This window comes from Temnothorax longispinosus, chromosome 2 (genome assembly GCF_030848805.1).
Source record: "Temnothorax longispinosus isolate EJ_2023e chromosome 2, Tlon_JGU_v1, whole genome shotgun sequence".
NCBI classification, from domain to species: Eukaryota; Metazoa; Arthropoda; class Insecta; order Hymenoptera; family Formicidae; genus Temnothorax; species Temnothorax longispinosus.
Genome location: NC_092359.1, coordinates 18,356,892 through 18,372,831, shown reverse-complemented (window position 1 = coordinate 18,372,831; position 15,940 = coordinate 18,356,892). Strand labels below are relative to the sequence as shown.

The 15,940-nt window shown below is 39.6% G+C and overlaps 4 protein-coding genes across 11 annotated transcripts in view; 3 read left to right on the top strand and 1 right to left on the bottom strand.

Annotated features, from left to right (window-relative positions):
• The window catches only part of LOC139807996 (atrial natriuretic peptide receptor 1), a 65,585-nt gene that overhangs the window by 7,244 nt on the left and 42,401 nt on the right, over positions 1 to 15,940 (bottom strand). For 2 of the 4 annotated variants that reach the window (XM_071769565.1, XM_071769566.1), the window contains exons 1-2: positions 3,906 to 4,138; positions 2,255 to 2,423 (exon numbers count right to left, since the gene is read on the bottom strand). In XM_071769565.1, the coding sequence (XP_071625666.1) occupies positions 2,255 to 2,423; positions 3,906 to 3,975 (239 nt within the window). In that variant the 5' untranslated portion in view covers positions 3,976 to 4,138. Of the gene's footprint in view, positions 1 to 2,254; positions 2,424 to 3,905; positions 4,139 to 15,940 lie in introns of those variants that run through there. The other 2 variants (XM_071769563.1, XM_071769564.1) reach the window with 1 other exon arrangement.
• On the top strand, positions 7,715 to 13,173 carry LOC139825326 (calcium-independent phospholipase A2-gamma). 4 transcript variants are annotated; one of them, XM_071797973.1, is made up of 9 exons: positions 7,715 to 8,042; positions 9,726 to 10,146; positions 10,226 to 10,595; positions 10,690 to 10,902; positions 11,084 to 11,107; positions 11,225 to 11,433; positions 11,550 to 11,748; positions 11,983 to 12,183; positions 12,311 to 13,173. In XM_071797973.1, exons 1-9 carry the CDS (start codon positions 7,990 to 7,992, stop codon positions 12,562 to 12,564), a joined length of 1,944 nt encoding a protein of 647 aa, XP_071654074.1. In that variant the 5' UTR covers positions 7,715 to 7,989; the 3' UTR covers positions 12,565 to 13,173. The 4 variants fall into 4 exon arrangements, with proteins under 4 accessions (XP_071654074.1, XP_071654075.1, XP_071654076.1 ...); XM_071797975.1 differs by lacking the exon at positions 7,715 to 8,042 and adding an exon at positions 9,126 to 9,366; XM_071797976.1 differs by lacking the exon at positions 7,715 to 8,042 and adding an exon at positions 9,395 to 9,585.
• On the top strand, positions 13,446 to 14,546 carry Rpl29 (ribosomal protein L29). Of its 2 annotated transcripts, none has more exons than XM_071797980.1 (4): positions 13,446 to 13,542; positions 13,782 to 13,841; positions 14,057 to 14,121; positions 14,360 to 14,545. In XM_071797980.1, exons 2-4 carry the CDS (start codon positions 13,805 to 13,807, stop codon positions 14,477 to 14,479), a joined length of 222 nt encoding a protein of 73 aa, XP_071654081.1. In that variant the 5' UTR covers positions 13,446 to 13,542; positions 13,782 to 13,804; the 3' UTR covers positions 14,480 to 14,545. The 2 variants fall into 2 exon arrangements, with proteins under 2 accessions (XP_071654081.1, XP_071654082.1); XM_071797981.1 differs by having other exon boundaries at positions 13,450 to 13,547; positions 13,786 to 13,841; positions 14,360 to 14,546.
• Positions 14,542 to 15,906, top strand: Pmvk (Phosphomevalonate kinase). Its single transcript, XM_071797979.1, has 4 exons — positions 14,542 to 14,876; positions 15,129 to 15,334; positions 15,420 to 15,569; positions 15,644 to 15,906. The coding sequence occupies exons 1-4, from the start codon at positions 14,740 to 14,742 to the stop codon at positions 15,766 to 15,768; spliced, it is 618 nt and encodes a 205-aa protein (XP_071654080.1). The 5' UTR covers positions 14,542 to 14,739; the 3' UTR covers positions 15,769 to 15,906.

Here is a 15,940-nt window from a genome sequence, read left to right as displayed (position 1 = left end):
ATAAAGAAAAGAAAAAGATTTGATATTTCTTTTATTTCAGTTTACTAAGGGCTGGATAAGAGATTTCATTTAATTTAAAAAAAATCAATAACTTCAATATTTCTTGATCCCTTTGTATGTAGAATATGTAGATGTAGTCAATAATATGAGTTTTTAATATTAATACACACGTGAATGTTCACGTTGCTATTTAATCGTTAAACGAAAAAGCCCTGTGTTTATTTTTCGAATTCAGCGGTTACAGCAGTCCAATTCCCGCGTTAACGTAGAAATGTACAATCCTATCCTGCATTGATAATGGAAAATGTACGCGTACATGGTTAATATCAATCAGTGAAGACGCATAAAGTGGACTATATGATGGATCGCATGTATCACGTATTAAAACGCAAACACAATACGATTGGATTACTGGGGGTGGATAGCGAGAGGGATAAGCCGAACGTCCTCACCCTCTCTCTCTCTCTCGTGTGCAGTTGCACGTGACGCACGTACCGCGTCCTTGAGGGGGCGAAATGCGCATTTCGGTGCGAATATTCCGCGTACGCGCAATTAGCGACGAATAGCAACAATAATCACGGTGCATTCGTCGCGTATAGGGAACGGGACGCGTCGCCGCGAGCAACAACTCGAGATAATGGCGCATTAATTGTGCCCGATGAATGGCCAATGATTGAATTCCCCGAGATCGATCTGCGCTAATTGAAAATGTTGAGAATGCGGCGCGGCGCGCAGAAATGCCGCGGTTTCTCCGGCAAATGTTTACAATGACAATGCGGATGGTTGGGGAATCTCGGTTCGCGATAGAAAAGAATTTAATTTCCACAACGCTCGCATACGAAACTGTCAATAAATCAAAATAAATGTTGGAATTTTCGTCGGAGGTTAATTCATGGAAATAAGAATTGCAACAGTGATTGTAACACCCGCGTAACATCTGTAATTGTCAATAAATCATTTTCATCAGGAATTAATTAATTACAAAAATAGTTTTACATCGCAGTTAATTAAATGCTGTTATAAAGACGCGGGACTTTGGTGCTAGTACTGAAACGGCGATTACAGCGTGATTCACGCTCAGTGGATAATGCAATTATTAACGAATTATTGGAATTTTTGTCAGGGATAAATTCATTAGAAGAACGGCCATTTTACGTCGCGGTTAATTAAATGCCGTTACAAGGACGTCTCGATGCCGCTATTAAAATGATGATTACAACAACGTGTAATTCGCGCTCAACAGATACGTATAATTATTAACGAATTGTTGGAATTTTCGTCGGGGATTAATTCATTAGAAGGTTATTTTACAACGCAATTAATTATAAGTACTGCCGTTATAAAGATATATCTCGATGCCATCGCTAAAAGAGTGATTACAACCTCAGTGTGTAATCCCCGTGAAACAGATATAATATTAAACCACGTAACGTAGACATAGGCGCGGCGGTACATACTCCGTGTATGCATATGAATACATTTTTCATACGACCGTGTATGGAGGAGAGAAAATGGATCGATATATAGCGAATGTCGTACGTAAAAATAATTTTCTGTCGTAGATAATTCGTCGTTTTTTTTTTCTTTGCCGCCGATCTCTCGAGAGGGTTGTACGGTTTATATATCACGAGCGCATCTTTCCATGCAAATGCCTGTTCAATTGTATCAATGTAATGACGCAAAAGGGGTGCACGTGAGCAGCGAAACGAATTATAACGCGCGCAAAATGTAACTCGGCGGGAAATAATATAAGATTCGCGTATCACGGTGCAGAAAGTAATGACGTCTCTCATCCGATGCGAAGGAATGTCTTTTATTTACGTTTATGACATCACAGTCATTGTACGTGACTACCTCTAGACATACTCGTAATCTCGAATATTTTTATCACGTACTTTTTCCTCCTTCGACGGCATTTCTTTCCACCCGTTGTCGCAACGACCGAAACGGCAAAAAAAAATAAAAAAATCACCAAGCGAAAATGACAGGAGCACGCATTACGAACGGCCGGTCCATTAAAGGGACATGAGGGAGAATTACGATTGCGAGACACCCTTACGCGTCTTTCATCCGGTACATGTTTTTCGTTATCGTGCATTGAAAAGATTAGACGTCGGCGATTGTTAAATTGACTCGACGGACGAATTTGATAATTGTCCTCGCTGTTTCGTCAGTTTTGATTGATACGGCGTCTAAAATGATGGACGATCCTCCTCCCTACGTTTGCCGACAGTAATATTGGGCACAAAGTTACCTTCCTTGAACTTTGCGCAGCTGCACGTTGTGAACATTCAGGAATTCGTTGACTTCTTCCAAAGCCAGGTCGACCGCCGGGCCACATCGCTCAAGATCAAACGGGCTGTCGAGATGGGATGCCATGAGTACGCCCACGTTATACACCCGCAGAGGATTTCCGTAATCCACTGCGAAGCGGATCAAAGGACGTGAGATTCCATCGTGTCACGAGTGTGGATATCGACAAGCATTTTGAACGCTTAATCGAAAATAATGCTGTGTTTGAACACGGGCTTGAAATCGAGGACGAACAAAGCCGAGAATAATTATCTCTGCGATATTTGCAAGAGATATGTTGCTTAAAAAAATTCCAGCAATTATTCCAAAAGCTGCTCATAGGTATCGCTTGAAATATGTAAAATTACAGACGCTTTAACTCGAATAAAATATTTCACAATAAATCAAAATAACTTTTGTAATTGAAAAGCTGCGACTGTGCAGGAATAACTTGGGATTCGAATTTGCAAATTGAAACGCCGGGGCCTTAATTTGCGCAACTACGCAGAAGAAATGCTGCCGACGTGTCGCTATTTGTTGAAGAAATCACACAGAAAATACATTCGTTTTATTCATACGCGCGATTACACACGGCAGAAAAGCCGAGAGGGGACATAGAATACTGAACTACAAGCCATGCATATCCAATGAGCTCATATTCCCGCCATCGAAACATATAGAAATTTCAAATGAACTGCAGATCGATAAAGTCGCGCAAAACACGCTTGACCCTTAAGTGCGCAGCTTTGCATATATGCAAAGCGAATTTTCGATTCTCCGTGTGTAATCTCCCTTATGAAGTTCGAACTGAAAACGCGCGGCTTTGCACATCTGTAAAGGGCCTTCTTTCTTTTCTGAATGAGAAGACCCAGAAGGTCACTATTTATTGAAAAAATATTCAGAATGCTTACGAAATTGCACATTTAAGAGTTAACAATTGTATTTATTAAGTGGTAAAATAAAACGTTGATACACGTGTGTGTCGTGAAAACAAAAAAGAAAACGAAAAACGTCAGACCGCCCGCTGAGCCACGTCTAAACTTTCGCGGGGAAGGATTCAGCCTTATATAGGGATTGATACGTAAGTTGCATATTGAAACATTTATCATCACTTATATTGAACAGCATGTCGGTAAACTTTTGATAAAAGAAAATCGATGGACGTGGATGTTCTTTAAAAGCAAGATTTTACCAATAGGTGTGTGTATTTCTTGAAATGTACCTTATTATCATCCAACAGGGATATTAAAATTCGTTTATATATATTTATAAATGCATTAAAAGTGGATCTTATATACTAGCACTTAAATAATTTTATTCCAGAGAAAATTATCCGTTTTTTTTCTTTTACGCACCAGACATAGTATATTATAATACTTTACAACAGCAGAGAAAAAACAATGCGAGCGCGTATTAATTAAAAGAAAATTATTATAATAAAAGAAAGTAATATGTGTGCGCGTATATCTCGTGTTAAGTTAAATAAAATTAATCAGATAAAAATTGATCTGATCTCGTTCGAAAATTGTGGGATTCAGGGGCACTTTGCGCAATAAGAAAGTACATTCCGACGAAAAAGGAAAAACATCTTTGTGAATAAGCAAACGTCTTACCACTCACGAGCCACGACACTTGCGAAGCAACAATAACCGACAGCACGAACGACCTCGTCTTCGCGAACATAACGAGGCGAAGGGTTATTCTCTCGAATCGCGGGGAGAGAAGGGCTGGGATCCCCGCACACGCAGGGTGGTGGTCACGTGTGTGTCGTGAAAATAAAAAAAGAAAACGGAAAAGGGAACGATCACACGTCGGACCGCCCGCTGAGCCACGTCTAAACTTTCGCGGGGAAGGATTCAGCCTTATATAGGGGTTGATACAGTCCCACGGAGCCGTGGCAATGCGCAATCCGACGCGCCCCTCGGAGGTGTCCGCGAGTAGGAAAAAAAGAGGGAAAAAAGGGGAAAAAATGTCACGGCACGCGCTAATTATGCTTCGTACGCGTAGATACGAATCGCGGGATGAAAATAAGTAAATTATCGCGATTCTCGAATCTCGTTCCCGACGCTTTTTGACCCCGAAGTCGCGGGGGAGGTGGATTTTTGCCCGTAGATCAACCGAGGTTTCGAAATCAATCACCTTTCAAACAAAAGAAAAATCTCTTCCAATATTTCTTCCTCCGGAGAGGAAGACCAAGATTTCGCTCTCCGGTGAACGCGTGAAAGAGGATCTCGTGCCAATTCTCGCGAAAATAAATATGCAGCGAATCTGAGCCTCGATCGGATTTCCAATGTCCGACGGCAATTGTGCCGATTGTATACGCGTGATATGCAGGCTGTCGCGGATCCGTTTTACGGATTTCTCGGGGCTGGAAGTGATTTTTTCCCTACTAGCGCAACCGCATATGATCTGTACGCTAAGGGCGGCTCGGGCGGATCTGATCTGAAGCACCCTGTACAAGCACGCATGCCTGGGAAATCCAAGATGCGAGAATCCGCGTCGAAAGTACATCGATTCCAGATAGCGCGGCTACCGGTGGATGAGCCTTTCAGCAGAATGAAGTGCATTGTGGCGCGTAGCGTTAAACCTCCCGAGGGATTTTCTGTCGGGTATAGCGTACACGCGAGGTTCTATTATAGGACTTCTATAGCGTGTTCGACAGTGAGGATAAACGTAAAATTGTAGCCGGACTGATTTAGGAGTGTCTGTGATCCTCGGGATCTCTTTCGCCAGAGGAAAATTCTAAAAAAAAAAAAATAATAGAACTATTAACACTTTACTGTAAATCGTACGAGTTTCGCCCTGAATAAAGCACCGCACAATTTTTATGACCTGCATTGATTTTGAAAATATTCTTCTTCTTCTCCTTATAATTTCTTTTATTACAACAAACTATAATTAAGAATCATAGAAGAATGTGACGCAAAACAGATAGGTCTATCCACTAACGGATCCTGATAATGGAAGGTGTTTGTCGGCAAAATTTAGTTGGATATTTTTCTTATTCTTAGTATCACGCTTAGCTTTTACTTCAAGATTAACGACGAGGACGTGGTGAAACTTCTGATTTTGCTTTAACACTTCATGCATTTTTTCCCTGGATTTTTAAAGCAGATGCAGCAAAACTGATTTTTTTAATTTGAAAAAGGAGTGTTTTAATATTAAAACACATTCCCCTGGGACAGACTCGCCAGTGGATTTATCCATTTAGCCGTTTAATAATGGATCATGAAACAGATATATTATCTACGCGGACGGTCGGCAAAGTATTGATTATATATAAATCATTAAATGATAACAGAGAGATATTCCAGATACGAAATTACGATCTTATAGCAATGGCCAGTGACAATATCATTATTAATATCTTTATCATTCATCTAATATCATTATTGTACGTCTTATAATAATTATCGTTTATTTTTGTTATAATTGCGTAATTTCTGGAATAAAGCATCTCCGGTACAATATCATAAATATCAATGATTCGAGGGAACGATACGATACGCAATCGCGCACCCGGAAATCCTGGTTCCGTCCTCATCGAGACGGACGTGTAATCCGTACGTGAATGGATGCGTCATTACGGCTTAACGGAGTCCGTAGCGAGCCAATTTTATGTGAAAGAAAAATGGCGTGATACGACGATCGAGCCTCCGCGACTCGGCCAGTCAGCCAGCAAGGTCATCTGGGCACGAGCCAATCGGGATGACTTCCTTGTGTAGCGAGTTAGCCTTTCTCGATTTACGGCATGACGTCGTAACATCACCCGATCCACGTGCGAGCCAAATCATGGTCTTCCGGAGAGACGTGTTTGTTCGTTCGAAAAACGACGTGCGCACAAGTACTTATTTGTCGCGGCGATCAGGCGACTTATGTTAGACGAAATAAACGTGATAAACAATCGTGATAAACAATCGCATTTAACTTTATATACTATATACACCTGTTTGTTGTTTTTTAGAAGCGCGCAACTGTTATTTTAGTACGTAACCCTTTTTCTCAGGAATTTTGGTAGCCGTTTATTAACTCGTTTCTGTAAGTTTTCTCTTATAAGCGGAATTGTCTTAATCCTTAAGTGCTTTGCATATATGCAAAACAACTTCTCGATATATTATGTAATATATCTCGATATATTATGTAATATAATCTCTTTTATGAAGTTCGAACTGAAAATGCGTGGCTTATTTGCATATCTGTGAAGGGCTTTCTCTGGCCTTCTTTTCCTTCTGGATAGGAAGGCTTATTATTTATTTAAAAAATACTCAGAATGCTACAAAAATCGCTCATTTAAGGGTTAAAGATTAAGGGAATGCGATAAGTACGTATTTCAATATTTATTTGTAAAGCATTTTTCGCTGCTGCTAAATAAATGAAGAAAATTGAAAGTCTCGTAATTATTTCAATGCCTATCCTAATATCGTATTTTCGAAAAATTATTATGCAACCTGATGTAATATTATTGACACGATATTAAATGTTGGAAGTAAAATCGAGAAAATTTCGGAAAACTGGAACAATCTTTCATTCATACCAAATTATTTTTTCATAAATGAAGACAGGAGTGTGGAGTGAAATTAATCGCACGACTTTGCTTCTTATTTATATTTAGTAATCATTGCAGCAACGTTTCTTATGGCCGGTATTCATAATCAGATCTTATTTCAAGACCGTCTTAAGTAATATCTTAAGATGCTAATACGGCTCTGTGATTGGTTAAGATTGTACTTAAGATGGTCTTTAATATAAGAACCGACTATGAATACCGGCCATATGTTGTTCAAGAGAGCGATAAAATGCGACGCTCGCATATTTTGGCATTACTTAGTATCGCTATTGATACGCTATTGTGCTATTGATACGATTGATCTGAAATGAATCATCGGACGGGAAAACAAGGGCGTTAGAGTCAACGCGCAAATGTCGATGCGCAAATAATCTACCATAATAATTATAGTATAATAATCAGATCGCACGTCGCTGAAGTCGGACGAGATACGAAGTTAATTCGCGAGAGTTGTGGACGAAGCAGGAAGCTGTCGAAATCGCGCACATGACAGCGGATGCACGTGCCTCAATGTTTACATCGCGCTTGGTCGTCTTGCGTGAGGGAAGCGCATGCCGCGGGATAACCGCGATATTGGACGCGTACGGAAGACCGGACGTAAACAAACATATCGTGATGAGATCGTCTCTTGACTCAAGCTTCCGAGAACCTGTCGACTTCTCTCTTCACCCTCCGCCCTTCGTCTTCGCCCAAATGTCGTTGCACCGTGGTAAACGAAGGTGTCGCGCGACCACCTCTGGTTGGCCCCGCCGGCGTCGTACGATCTTTATTTACGAGGCGAGCTGGCAAACTCGCCGGGACGTCACGTGTTGCACTCGTATAAGAATTGAAACGGCGCCGAGTTGCGTTTAGTATCAGCGCGAAAGTTCTAGACGGACGCTGCGGCGGAACACGATCATATATTTCTCTTTCTTCTTCTGTCATCGCGAAGATTGATTGAGTTCAATTCAATTCATTGATTTTCTTGACAGTTTTGGTAATCGAAACTGTCAATTTCGATCCTCTTTCGAAACATTCGCGGAGAGGAAAGTTGAACGAATTGATTTGTTGGCGTTTGATTGAAACATCTCCGAGGAAGAGGAGATAGAGAGTGGCGCGGGTCGATATATTGATCTGCTGCGATCCTCACGATGTCTTTTAATAGACACGCGACGCGCTGCCGAAAGTGCATTGTGTTAACTAGGTGAGTGAGATCACGCTTTGATTTACAATAAAGAACAGAACGTATAGATTGTGTGACAAGTGTATATAAAGAAATTGATTTGTTGAGGAACGAGCGTAAAATTAACCCTAAATTTTTTTGCCTAAATAAAATTAATTTCGTTGAAACAATTCTAAAATGACTTCCACCGAAATTATATGACTGATTCGTCGAGTAACGCCTTACCTATTTTTTTTATGGACAGAATATATTTTTTTATTTGTTGACGTGGGAAAGAAATTTAAATGGAGACAACGAATCATATAGCTCGAAATTTTGCTGGAAACAATACTGTTGATTATGTCCATTTCAATCAATGCGGATTAAACTTGAATCTCGGTTTAGCCTACTCTTTATCATCGTCTAAAGGAAATGATGAAAAAGTAAAGCTAAATCGAGAATAAAGTTAATCTACATATTGGTGGAAATGGAAACTTAATCCGATTAATTTAATTGAAACTAATCGAAATCAGCCTAAACTACTTTGATCGCGTGCGTCATCGCCAGTTGTAATTTCATCTAGCGAACGAAAAGCCGTTGCACGGAAATGCATTGTCGACTTAAATAGCTGCTGAGTCATTTAACGGTATCTGCTATCCGCCAGTAATGATCCTCCATGACGTTATCGAAATGTCGGCACGATAATTGAATTAGCAATCTTCTGGGGAAAAAAAAAGAAAAGAAAGTCATATAAATGCGCACAGACGCAGGCGAATGAGCCACGGGTCAGGTTAGACAACTCGAGAGAAGAGGCCTGTTTTGTTTTAGCTGAGCTTGTTGCACGGTTCGTCTTTCCTCTTTTCCTTTTCACGTTGGAGCGAAAAGGAGAAAAGACTGTGAGAGAAGTTGAGCTAAAACGAACAGGCCCTAAAACCCGTATATCAGTAGACTGCGGATTGGGATTGAGATTGGATTGAAATTTAATCAATCAGAATAAAGAAGGGCTGATATCAGGTTTAGTGAACTTTGCTCTGAATGGTCAAATTTCAATCCAATCTCAATCCCGATCCGTGGTCTGATAAGGGCTTAAAGGACAGACGTCTTCTCGTTCGATCCAATTCGATCTCTCGCGCGATCAGCTGACTTTGACAGCTGTGGAAAATACGTCGGCGACGGCGCGTCGAGCGGCGACGGAATTCCGTTTTCCTTCGTTGTCGCGGCACTCCGAATCCGAATCGATATTCAGTGAATTCAGTTCTCAGTCTCGTAGAAGCTACGCGCGCGTATAATAATTGCGATCGCAAGATGGAAGGAGACGAGGAACATGCGCGTTACCTGAACGTGAACGTTCTCGAACAATAAAGAGGTTATACTTTCGACTTCGGTGCTTCTATTTATTTCCGAGAGTGAATTATCTCGACCAAACTCCGATTAATTTTATCAAATCGTACCTGTACCACCTCGCCGCTAGAATTATTAAACATTTTGCTGTTTGACATAAAAAGATATCAAAGAGACGGTTGTGCCGTTAAATGACCTCTGCTTTTGATCGGCGATTCTGCCAATCAAGTTGATCGGAGTTTGGGTTCGAAATCACTTTAAAATTTATTTCTATGAGTTTGCAACAATTTGTGCATTCACGTTTTGCAAATGCGGAAAGATAAGATCAGTATGCGATTGTACTTGTCAGAAATGCAGAAAAAAAAGAGTGTCTTTTGATTACAGGCAACTTACGGATAGCGCGGCTGGCAAGGACGCCGGTGGAAATGTAACGAGCGCCACAGACAGATTTTTACGCTCTATAAATGATTTAAAGACCATCACAATGTCCATGCAGAATCAGTGGAAGCTTATATCGCAATTGAAAGACTATCTGAACAAGGCCAACTACGAGAAGAATCAACAGCTTGTTATCACCAAGGATTGGCTGGATAGCCTGCAGAAATTAACCTATTCGCAGCTCGAGACGATACGAAAATTGGGATCGTCTTCGGGATCTGTCAACACCACCGATACCGACAAGACCTCGAGCGCAAAGCACAAAGACGGCAATGATCCGGAGAACGTGAAGCTAACGTTAGTGTCCGAGCAAGCAGAGTCGGTCGCCGATCCCGATCCAAGAGCCGCGCAACCGAAAACACAACAGGTAATTATTTGTAAACTGGACGAGGCAATAATAGTATTTACTGTGCTTTTTGTGCGAAGAGTTAAATTTCTCTGCGCAGCAAACTCGTGAGCCAGGACAGCCAGGCATCCCCGACAAAGCGGAATCGAAGGATGGCGTAACAATGCTGCAAATTTTCTCCACGTTGTTCCCCAAGTTATCTCCCAAAGCTACGCCAAGTGCCGTCGTCATACCGAAGTGGAAGGTGAACATCCACAGCAATATTCCGAAGCACAGCATCGTCTCCCGCACGCGTCACGTCTTGAACAGCATCGCGTCGGCCGAGTCAAATGCCTCGAAGTTGCGCAGACTGGAGGATTTGTTGTTGCACGTCGATCAGTATCCAGAGGCAAGACATTATGCGATTAAAGAGGGAGCGATTCGAATCTTATTGAGGACTCGTCAAAAGACGAAGGATGAACAAATTAAAGGTATACAAGAGAAAAATAAATGTTGAATGACGATGCGACCACCTTCTACCATTGACAACGGTTACTTATGGTTACTTCAACGTGATTCTTGCAGCATCTATTAGAGAAGCGCTGGCTGTAATGGGTTACATCGATCCTCTACCTGGTCGGGGTATCAGAATCCTGTCGATCGACGGCGGCGGCATTCGCGGAGTATTGGTTATAGAGATGCTGAAGAAATTGGAGGAACTCACGGGGAAGAAGACTTACGAAATGTTTGATTATATATGCGGCGTGAGCACAGGAGCCATTCTCGCTGCTGTATTAGGTAATTGCTTAATGTAGGAGTCTAGAAATATTCATTTATTAGTCTCTTAATAATCATTAATTATTACAAGATAACATTAGAAAGAGTTATTAATTTTTATAATATAAAGAGTTACTAATTTTTCGTTTGTAACAAGTTTGTTGTGTGCGTCCAAATTAATTTGTATGTCATCTATATGCAGTATTGCCAAAGGACGTTTTGGAAGGTAAACTTTTTACGTGGATTTACAGTATGTTTCGCATGTGGATGGTTCCGCATGTAAAAAGAATGTCTTGTGAAGTTACCGTTTATCGCAAGCTTTATTGTTCACTCGCTATTGCAGGAGGACACAAGAGAAAGTCATTGGATGAAGTTTCGTCATTGTACAAGGAACTGAGCACCAGGGTATTCACGCAGAGTGCTATAAAAGGCACGAGCAGTCTAGTCTGGAGTCACGCGTATTACGATACCGCGTTGTGGGAAAAATTATTAGCGGAGCATTTGGGCGACAAGATTCTTATTAAGACCACGCGCGATCCAAATGCACCGAAGGTGTGTAGATTTTAATATATATTAAACGTCGAGCGAAATAAAATGCATAATGCATGACTTGTACAGGCGAGGTAATTTGAATGTAGAGAGGCGTTCAACTGTGTCTGCATTTTTAGTTTGCAGCAATATCCGCCGTGGTAAATCACGAGCACGTTATGGCTTACGTGTTTAGAAATTACACGTTTCCGCACGGAGTGGAGAGCCAGTACATGGGGTCTCACAAGTACAAATTGTGGGAAGCTGTGAGAGCGTCAGCTGCTGCACCGAGTTACTTTGAGGAATATAAATACGGCGATTATCTTCATCAGGACGGCGGTAAGCTACGCGACTATTCCGGCGAGTAAGGGCCGGTTGTTCCAACGTGTTGGTAAACTAACTAATAGTTAAAGCATATATGCGTCTTTGTTTTTCCTTCAAATTAGATAAAGTTAGACATATGATTTAACTATTAGTTAGTTTACCTAACAGGTTGGAAAAACCGGCCCTAAACCGTATAAAAATCGAATAAAAATTTTCGCAATGTCATCGAGAACGATTATATTGCTTCAGGTATTCTGGTAAATAACCCGTGCGCCGTGGCGATACACGAAGCCAAACAGCTGTGGCCGAATAATCCGATCCAATGCGTCATATCATTCGGAACAGGTCGAATCCCATATCGCATCAGCGAAAGCGAATCTCCAGCGATAGCACTCTCGAGCTGGAGAGAGAAGTTTTACAAAATTCTGGATAGCGCCACCGATACAGAGGGTAATACTAATATGATATAACAAAAGCGATCTAATTAATTGCATTGCTGCTATTTGGAAATAAATTAAGGAAAGATGTAATTGGTAAAATTGATTGGTTTTTTGTAACATTAATCTCGGTTTTTCAGCTGTACATACGATGCTCAACGATCTGTTACCCGATCACGTTTACTTCAGATTTAACCCTTATTTAACGGAAATGTTATCGATGGTGGAAATCCGACCCGAAAAGATCAGTCTGATGGAACAGGATGCAAGGATGTACGTACGTCGAAACGAAGAGAAATTTCAAAAGGCTGCTACGGCTCTATTGGAAAAACGACGGATCCAGCAAAAAGTCACGGATTGGATTGTGTTGCAAAGACAATTATTCGGTTTATAAAGAGCGATACTTCAAATATCGATATGCATTCCGTAGTGCGATTTGCGTTTGCAAAAATCACACGGATATTTATAGTACAATCTTTTGTACCTTTCACATGTTGTGACATCAAGCTAAAACTTTTCAAATAATACCTTCTCAATAATGCTTTTGAATAGTACAATAGAACAGTGCAATAGACATATTTTAAAATGTGTTGCTATGTTTTGTATTATGCTCGTTTATATTAGTTTTTTTTTGTAACTAGTTAAACTTTTATTTAAAGTAATTAGTTCTAATAAGATAATGATTCGACATCTATATAAATGAGAAGTTTATTTTAGATTAATGTAGAATCATTATTAGTATTAGCATTTGGCTGTGATATACTTTGTAGTACATGAACACGCTTAAGATTAATCAGTATAATTCTATATTTTGTCGTGTACATTATTCTGGCAATAGTGTAAAATTGTATATTTTTAAGTCGACAAGAGAGCAAAATGTATCTTCATATCAAAATAACTTGTGAATGTGTTAAGTATATATTGAGTATTTCATATATTTTTCTTCACTATAAATATATGTATGCATGTATGCAAAATTTTCAATAAAAACATCACATTTTAAGTGTGTAAAAAATTAAATAAAAATTGAAATTAATTAATATAAGAATTGAATTGCTTAGAATAATTTTATTCCAGAAGAGTTGAGAAAAACTTTAACATACTTGGTATTTTAAATACACATTTTTTTAAAGAGTTTGAATATTTTTTCTAAAATATCTCTCTTTGCCTTTTTTATTATTTTTTAAAATATTGTATCTATATTATTTTAAATGGTATTATTCTAACAAAATGTATAAACAGTCTTGTTCAAATTTTCAAATCATAAAGGATTGTTGTGAGAGTCGTTTGGCGCTAGTGTCGCTACATGGTCCATTTTCATCACGTTCACGTTCGACCACGTTTCTTCCCGCTTCCGTTTCCGAAAGCTTGCGTACGGTTTTTCAAAGTTTTATTATTTTCTCTGTTAAAATCCATTTAATCTGCTAAAATCGAGATATACTTAAAGAATCGCAACTTTTTTTACTTATTACTAAACAAAATCATTGTACTTTCTCACGTGTATTATGCATGAATACTTGAGAGATGATAGTTTTTCCTTCACGATTCCTAACCTCAATCTCAACTACTATATTTACAGCAGTGTTTTGAAATAATGAAATATTATTACAGGTAGGAATAAGTAAATCCAGAAGATGGCCAAGTCCAAGAATCACACAAATCATAACCAGAGTAAGTATATTTTACAATAAATTATCAGAAAATCTAGAGAGTTGTATCTTTATAAACATAGATGTTTCACATAATTTTAATGCTTTTGAGATAGCATTATAAAATATCAAATTGTATATATTAAATGTAGTAAAATATTTAATGTAAAACTCTTTAGATAAATCTAACATTTAAATTATCACTGGCTAAACTGTTGATTCTTGTATCACTTTCAGACAGGAAGGCGCATCGAAATGGCATTAAAAAGCCAAAGAGATACAGGCACGAAAGCACACTCGGCGTAAGTTTTATCGATATATTTTATTGTGCTTTTATTCATTCCTCTATTTTGTTTCGTGGCCTTTAAACGTAGCAAAAGAAAAAGATATGTAAAATATTGTGCAAGAGGAAACGTCATTTAGTAAATAATATCCTCTACGTGTGTCTTTAGTGTTTTAAAATAATTTAAAGATTTTCGTGATGTCCATTCTCACACGTATCATAAAATCCTACATTTATCTTTTGCACGCACTTTTCAGATGGATCTCAAGTTCTTGAGGAACCAACGCTTCGCGAAGAAACATAACCTGAAACCGAAGGCCCAGTTGAAGAGGGCAGAGCAACGAAAGGCCCTTCGTGAAGCTAAGAATAAGAAATAATTTCAGCGTAAATTAATGACTCTGTCAAAATAAATTGGAAAAAAAAACACTTGTGGTTAAAAAATCAGTTTCACCCTCTCTTTAGTTTCGTAATTTCGTATGTAGTTCGATAGATCAACAGTGAATTTCTTTAAAAGTGGAGTGGAAAGTAGGTGATAAGTACAGTTCCATACAGACTTGATATTTCATCGTTTCGGCGCTTTTTTTAAATAATTTATGCCACTTACGACTCGTACAGTTATACGTTAATATGGGCCAATATGGCCACAGATCGGACGCTGGACGCGCGCGATGTCACGAAAATCGCGAGTAGTTCGACGAAACCGGCGAGGATTTTCTTATTTAGCGGCAAGAGGAAATCTGGAAAGGACTATATCACCGATATCTTGTACAACAGGTACCACAACGATATTTTGTCATTATTCGTAGATAAAGTAACGCAAGTGGCGTTACTCAGCAGAAAATTGACATAAAATTAACATAAGGATAAGACGATACAAAGCTGTATTAAAAATACATTTCTGTGTTTGATAATTGAGGAATCGATTGTTATTTACTTGGATATATAGTCCATGTTTCTCTTAAGTAATATATATTATTAATATAATCTTTTCATTCTGAAACAGCACTTGGTTTACGCAATTTACAGGATTGGCTCGCAAAGGGGCACGATTATACGCTTATCGGGACCCATAAAATCACACTGGGCGAAATCTCTGGGTCTCGACATCGATCAATTACTGGGACATGGGGAATACAAGGAAAAGTATCGTCTGGAAATGGTCAAGTGGGGTGAGGATATGAGGAGGAAGGACTACGGCTACTTCTGTCGCGCCGCTATTGACATGTGTAACGGTACTGCGAGCCAAAGAGCTCTTTATGAAACATCATGACTGGTTTAATTTCTACGTAAACGTGTCTAAACGCACGTATTTTCCAGCGCGGGACAAGTCGGTGTGGATAATAAGCGACGTCAGACGAAAAACAGACGTCAAATGGTTCATAGAAAACTTTGGAGACGCCTGTAGAACCGTACGGATAGTTTGCCCCGAGGAAGTCAGACAGAAACGTGGCTGGGTCTACACGCCAGGTAACAAATGTTATAGCGCCAGAGAGAATCCAGCACTTTCGAGGGTTTACCAGGACCGAATTTAATCGCCGCAGGTATAGATGATTCAGAAACGGAGTGCGACTTGGACGATGTAGATAACTGGGACGTGGTGCTGGAGAACGATGATGACAGCGACGTGGAAGCTATGCTGCGACAGTTGTTGGGCCTCGTCAGCTAGCAAAGCTCTTTCTATCCTGTCAAACGTGCAATAAATAAATTCGCAATTTCTCTTTGTTCTTTCCTTGGAAAAAAAGAAAGCAATACGTCATGTACTACAATCTTTTATGCAATATAACATTCTTGTATAATATGAAAAGTGTCGCTCGACAAGATTTTGTTTATTTCCTCGC

Excerpts from the sequence above, each read along its gene's own strand:
- LOC139825326 (XM_071797973.1), top strand. The coding sequence starts at position 7,990 with ATGTCTTTTAATAGACACGCGACGCGCTGCCGAAAGTGCATTGTGTTA. Across the intron at positions 10,596-10,689 it reads GAAGGATGAACAAATTAAAG|CATCTATTAGAGAAGCGCTG; the intron begins GTATACAAGAGA and ends TGATTCTTGCAG. Across the intron at positions 10,903-11,083 it reads CATTCTCGCTGCTGTATTAG|TATTGCCAAAGGACGTTTTG; the intron begins GTAATTGCTTAA and ends ATCTATATGCAG.
- Rpl29 (XM_071797981.1), top strand. The coding sequence starts at position 13,805 with ATGGCCAAGTCCAAGAATCACACAAATCATAACCAGA. Across the intron at positions 13,842-14,056 it reads TCACACAAATCATAACCAGA|ACAGGAAGGCGCATCGAAAT; the intron begins GTAAGTATATTT and ends TATCACTTTCAG. Across the intron at positions 14,122-14,359 it reads GGCACGAAAGCACACTCGGC|ATGGATCTCAAGTTCTTGAG; the intron begins GTAAGTTTTATC and ends CGCACTTTTCAG.
- Pmvk (XM_071797979.1), top strand. The coding sequence starts at position 14,740 with ATGGCCACAGATCGGACGCTGGACGCGCGCGATGTCACGAAAATCGCG. Across the intron at positions 15,335-15,419 it reads CGCTATTGACATGTGTAACG|CGCGGGACAAGTCGGTGTGG; the intron begins GTACTGCGAGCC and ends CGTATTTTCCAG. Across the intron at positions 15,570-15,643 it reads TGGCTGGGTCTACACGCCAG|GTATAGATGATTCAGAAACG; the intron begins GTAACAAATGTT and ends TAATCGCCGCAG.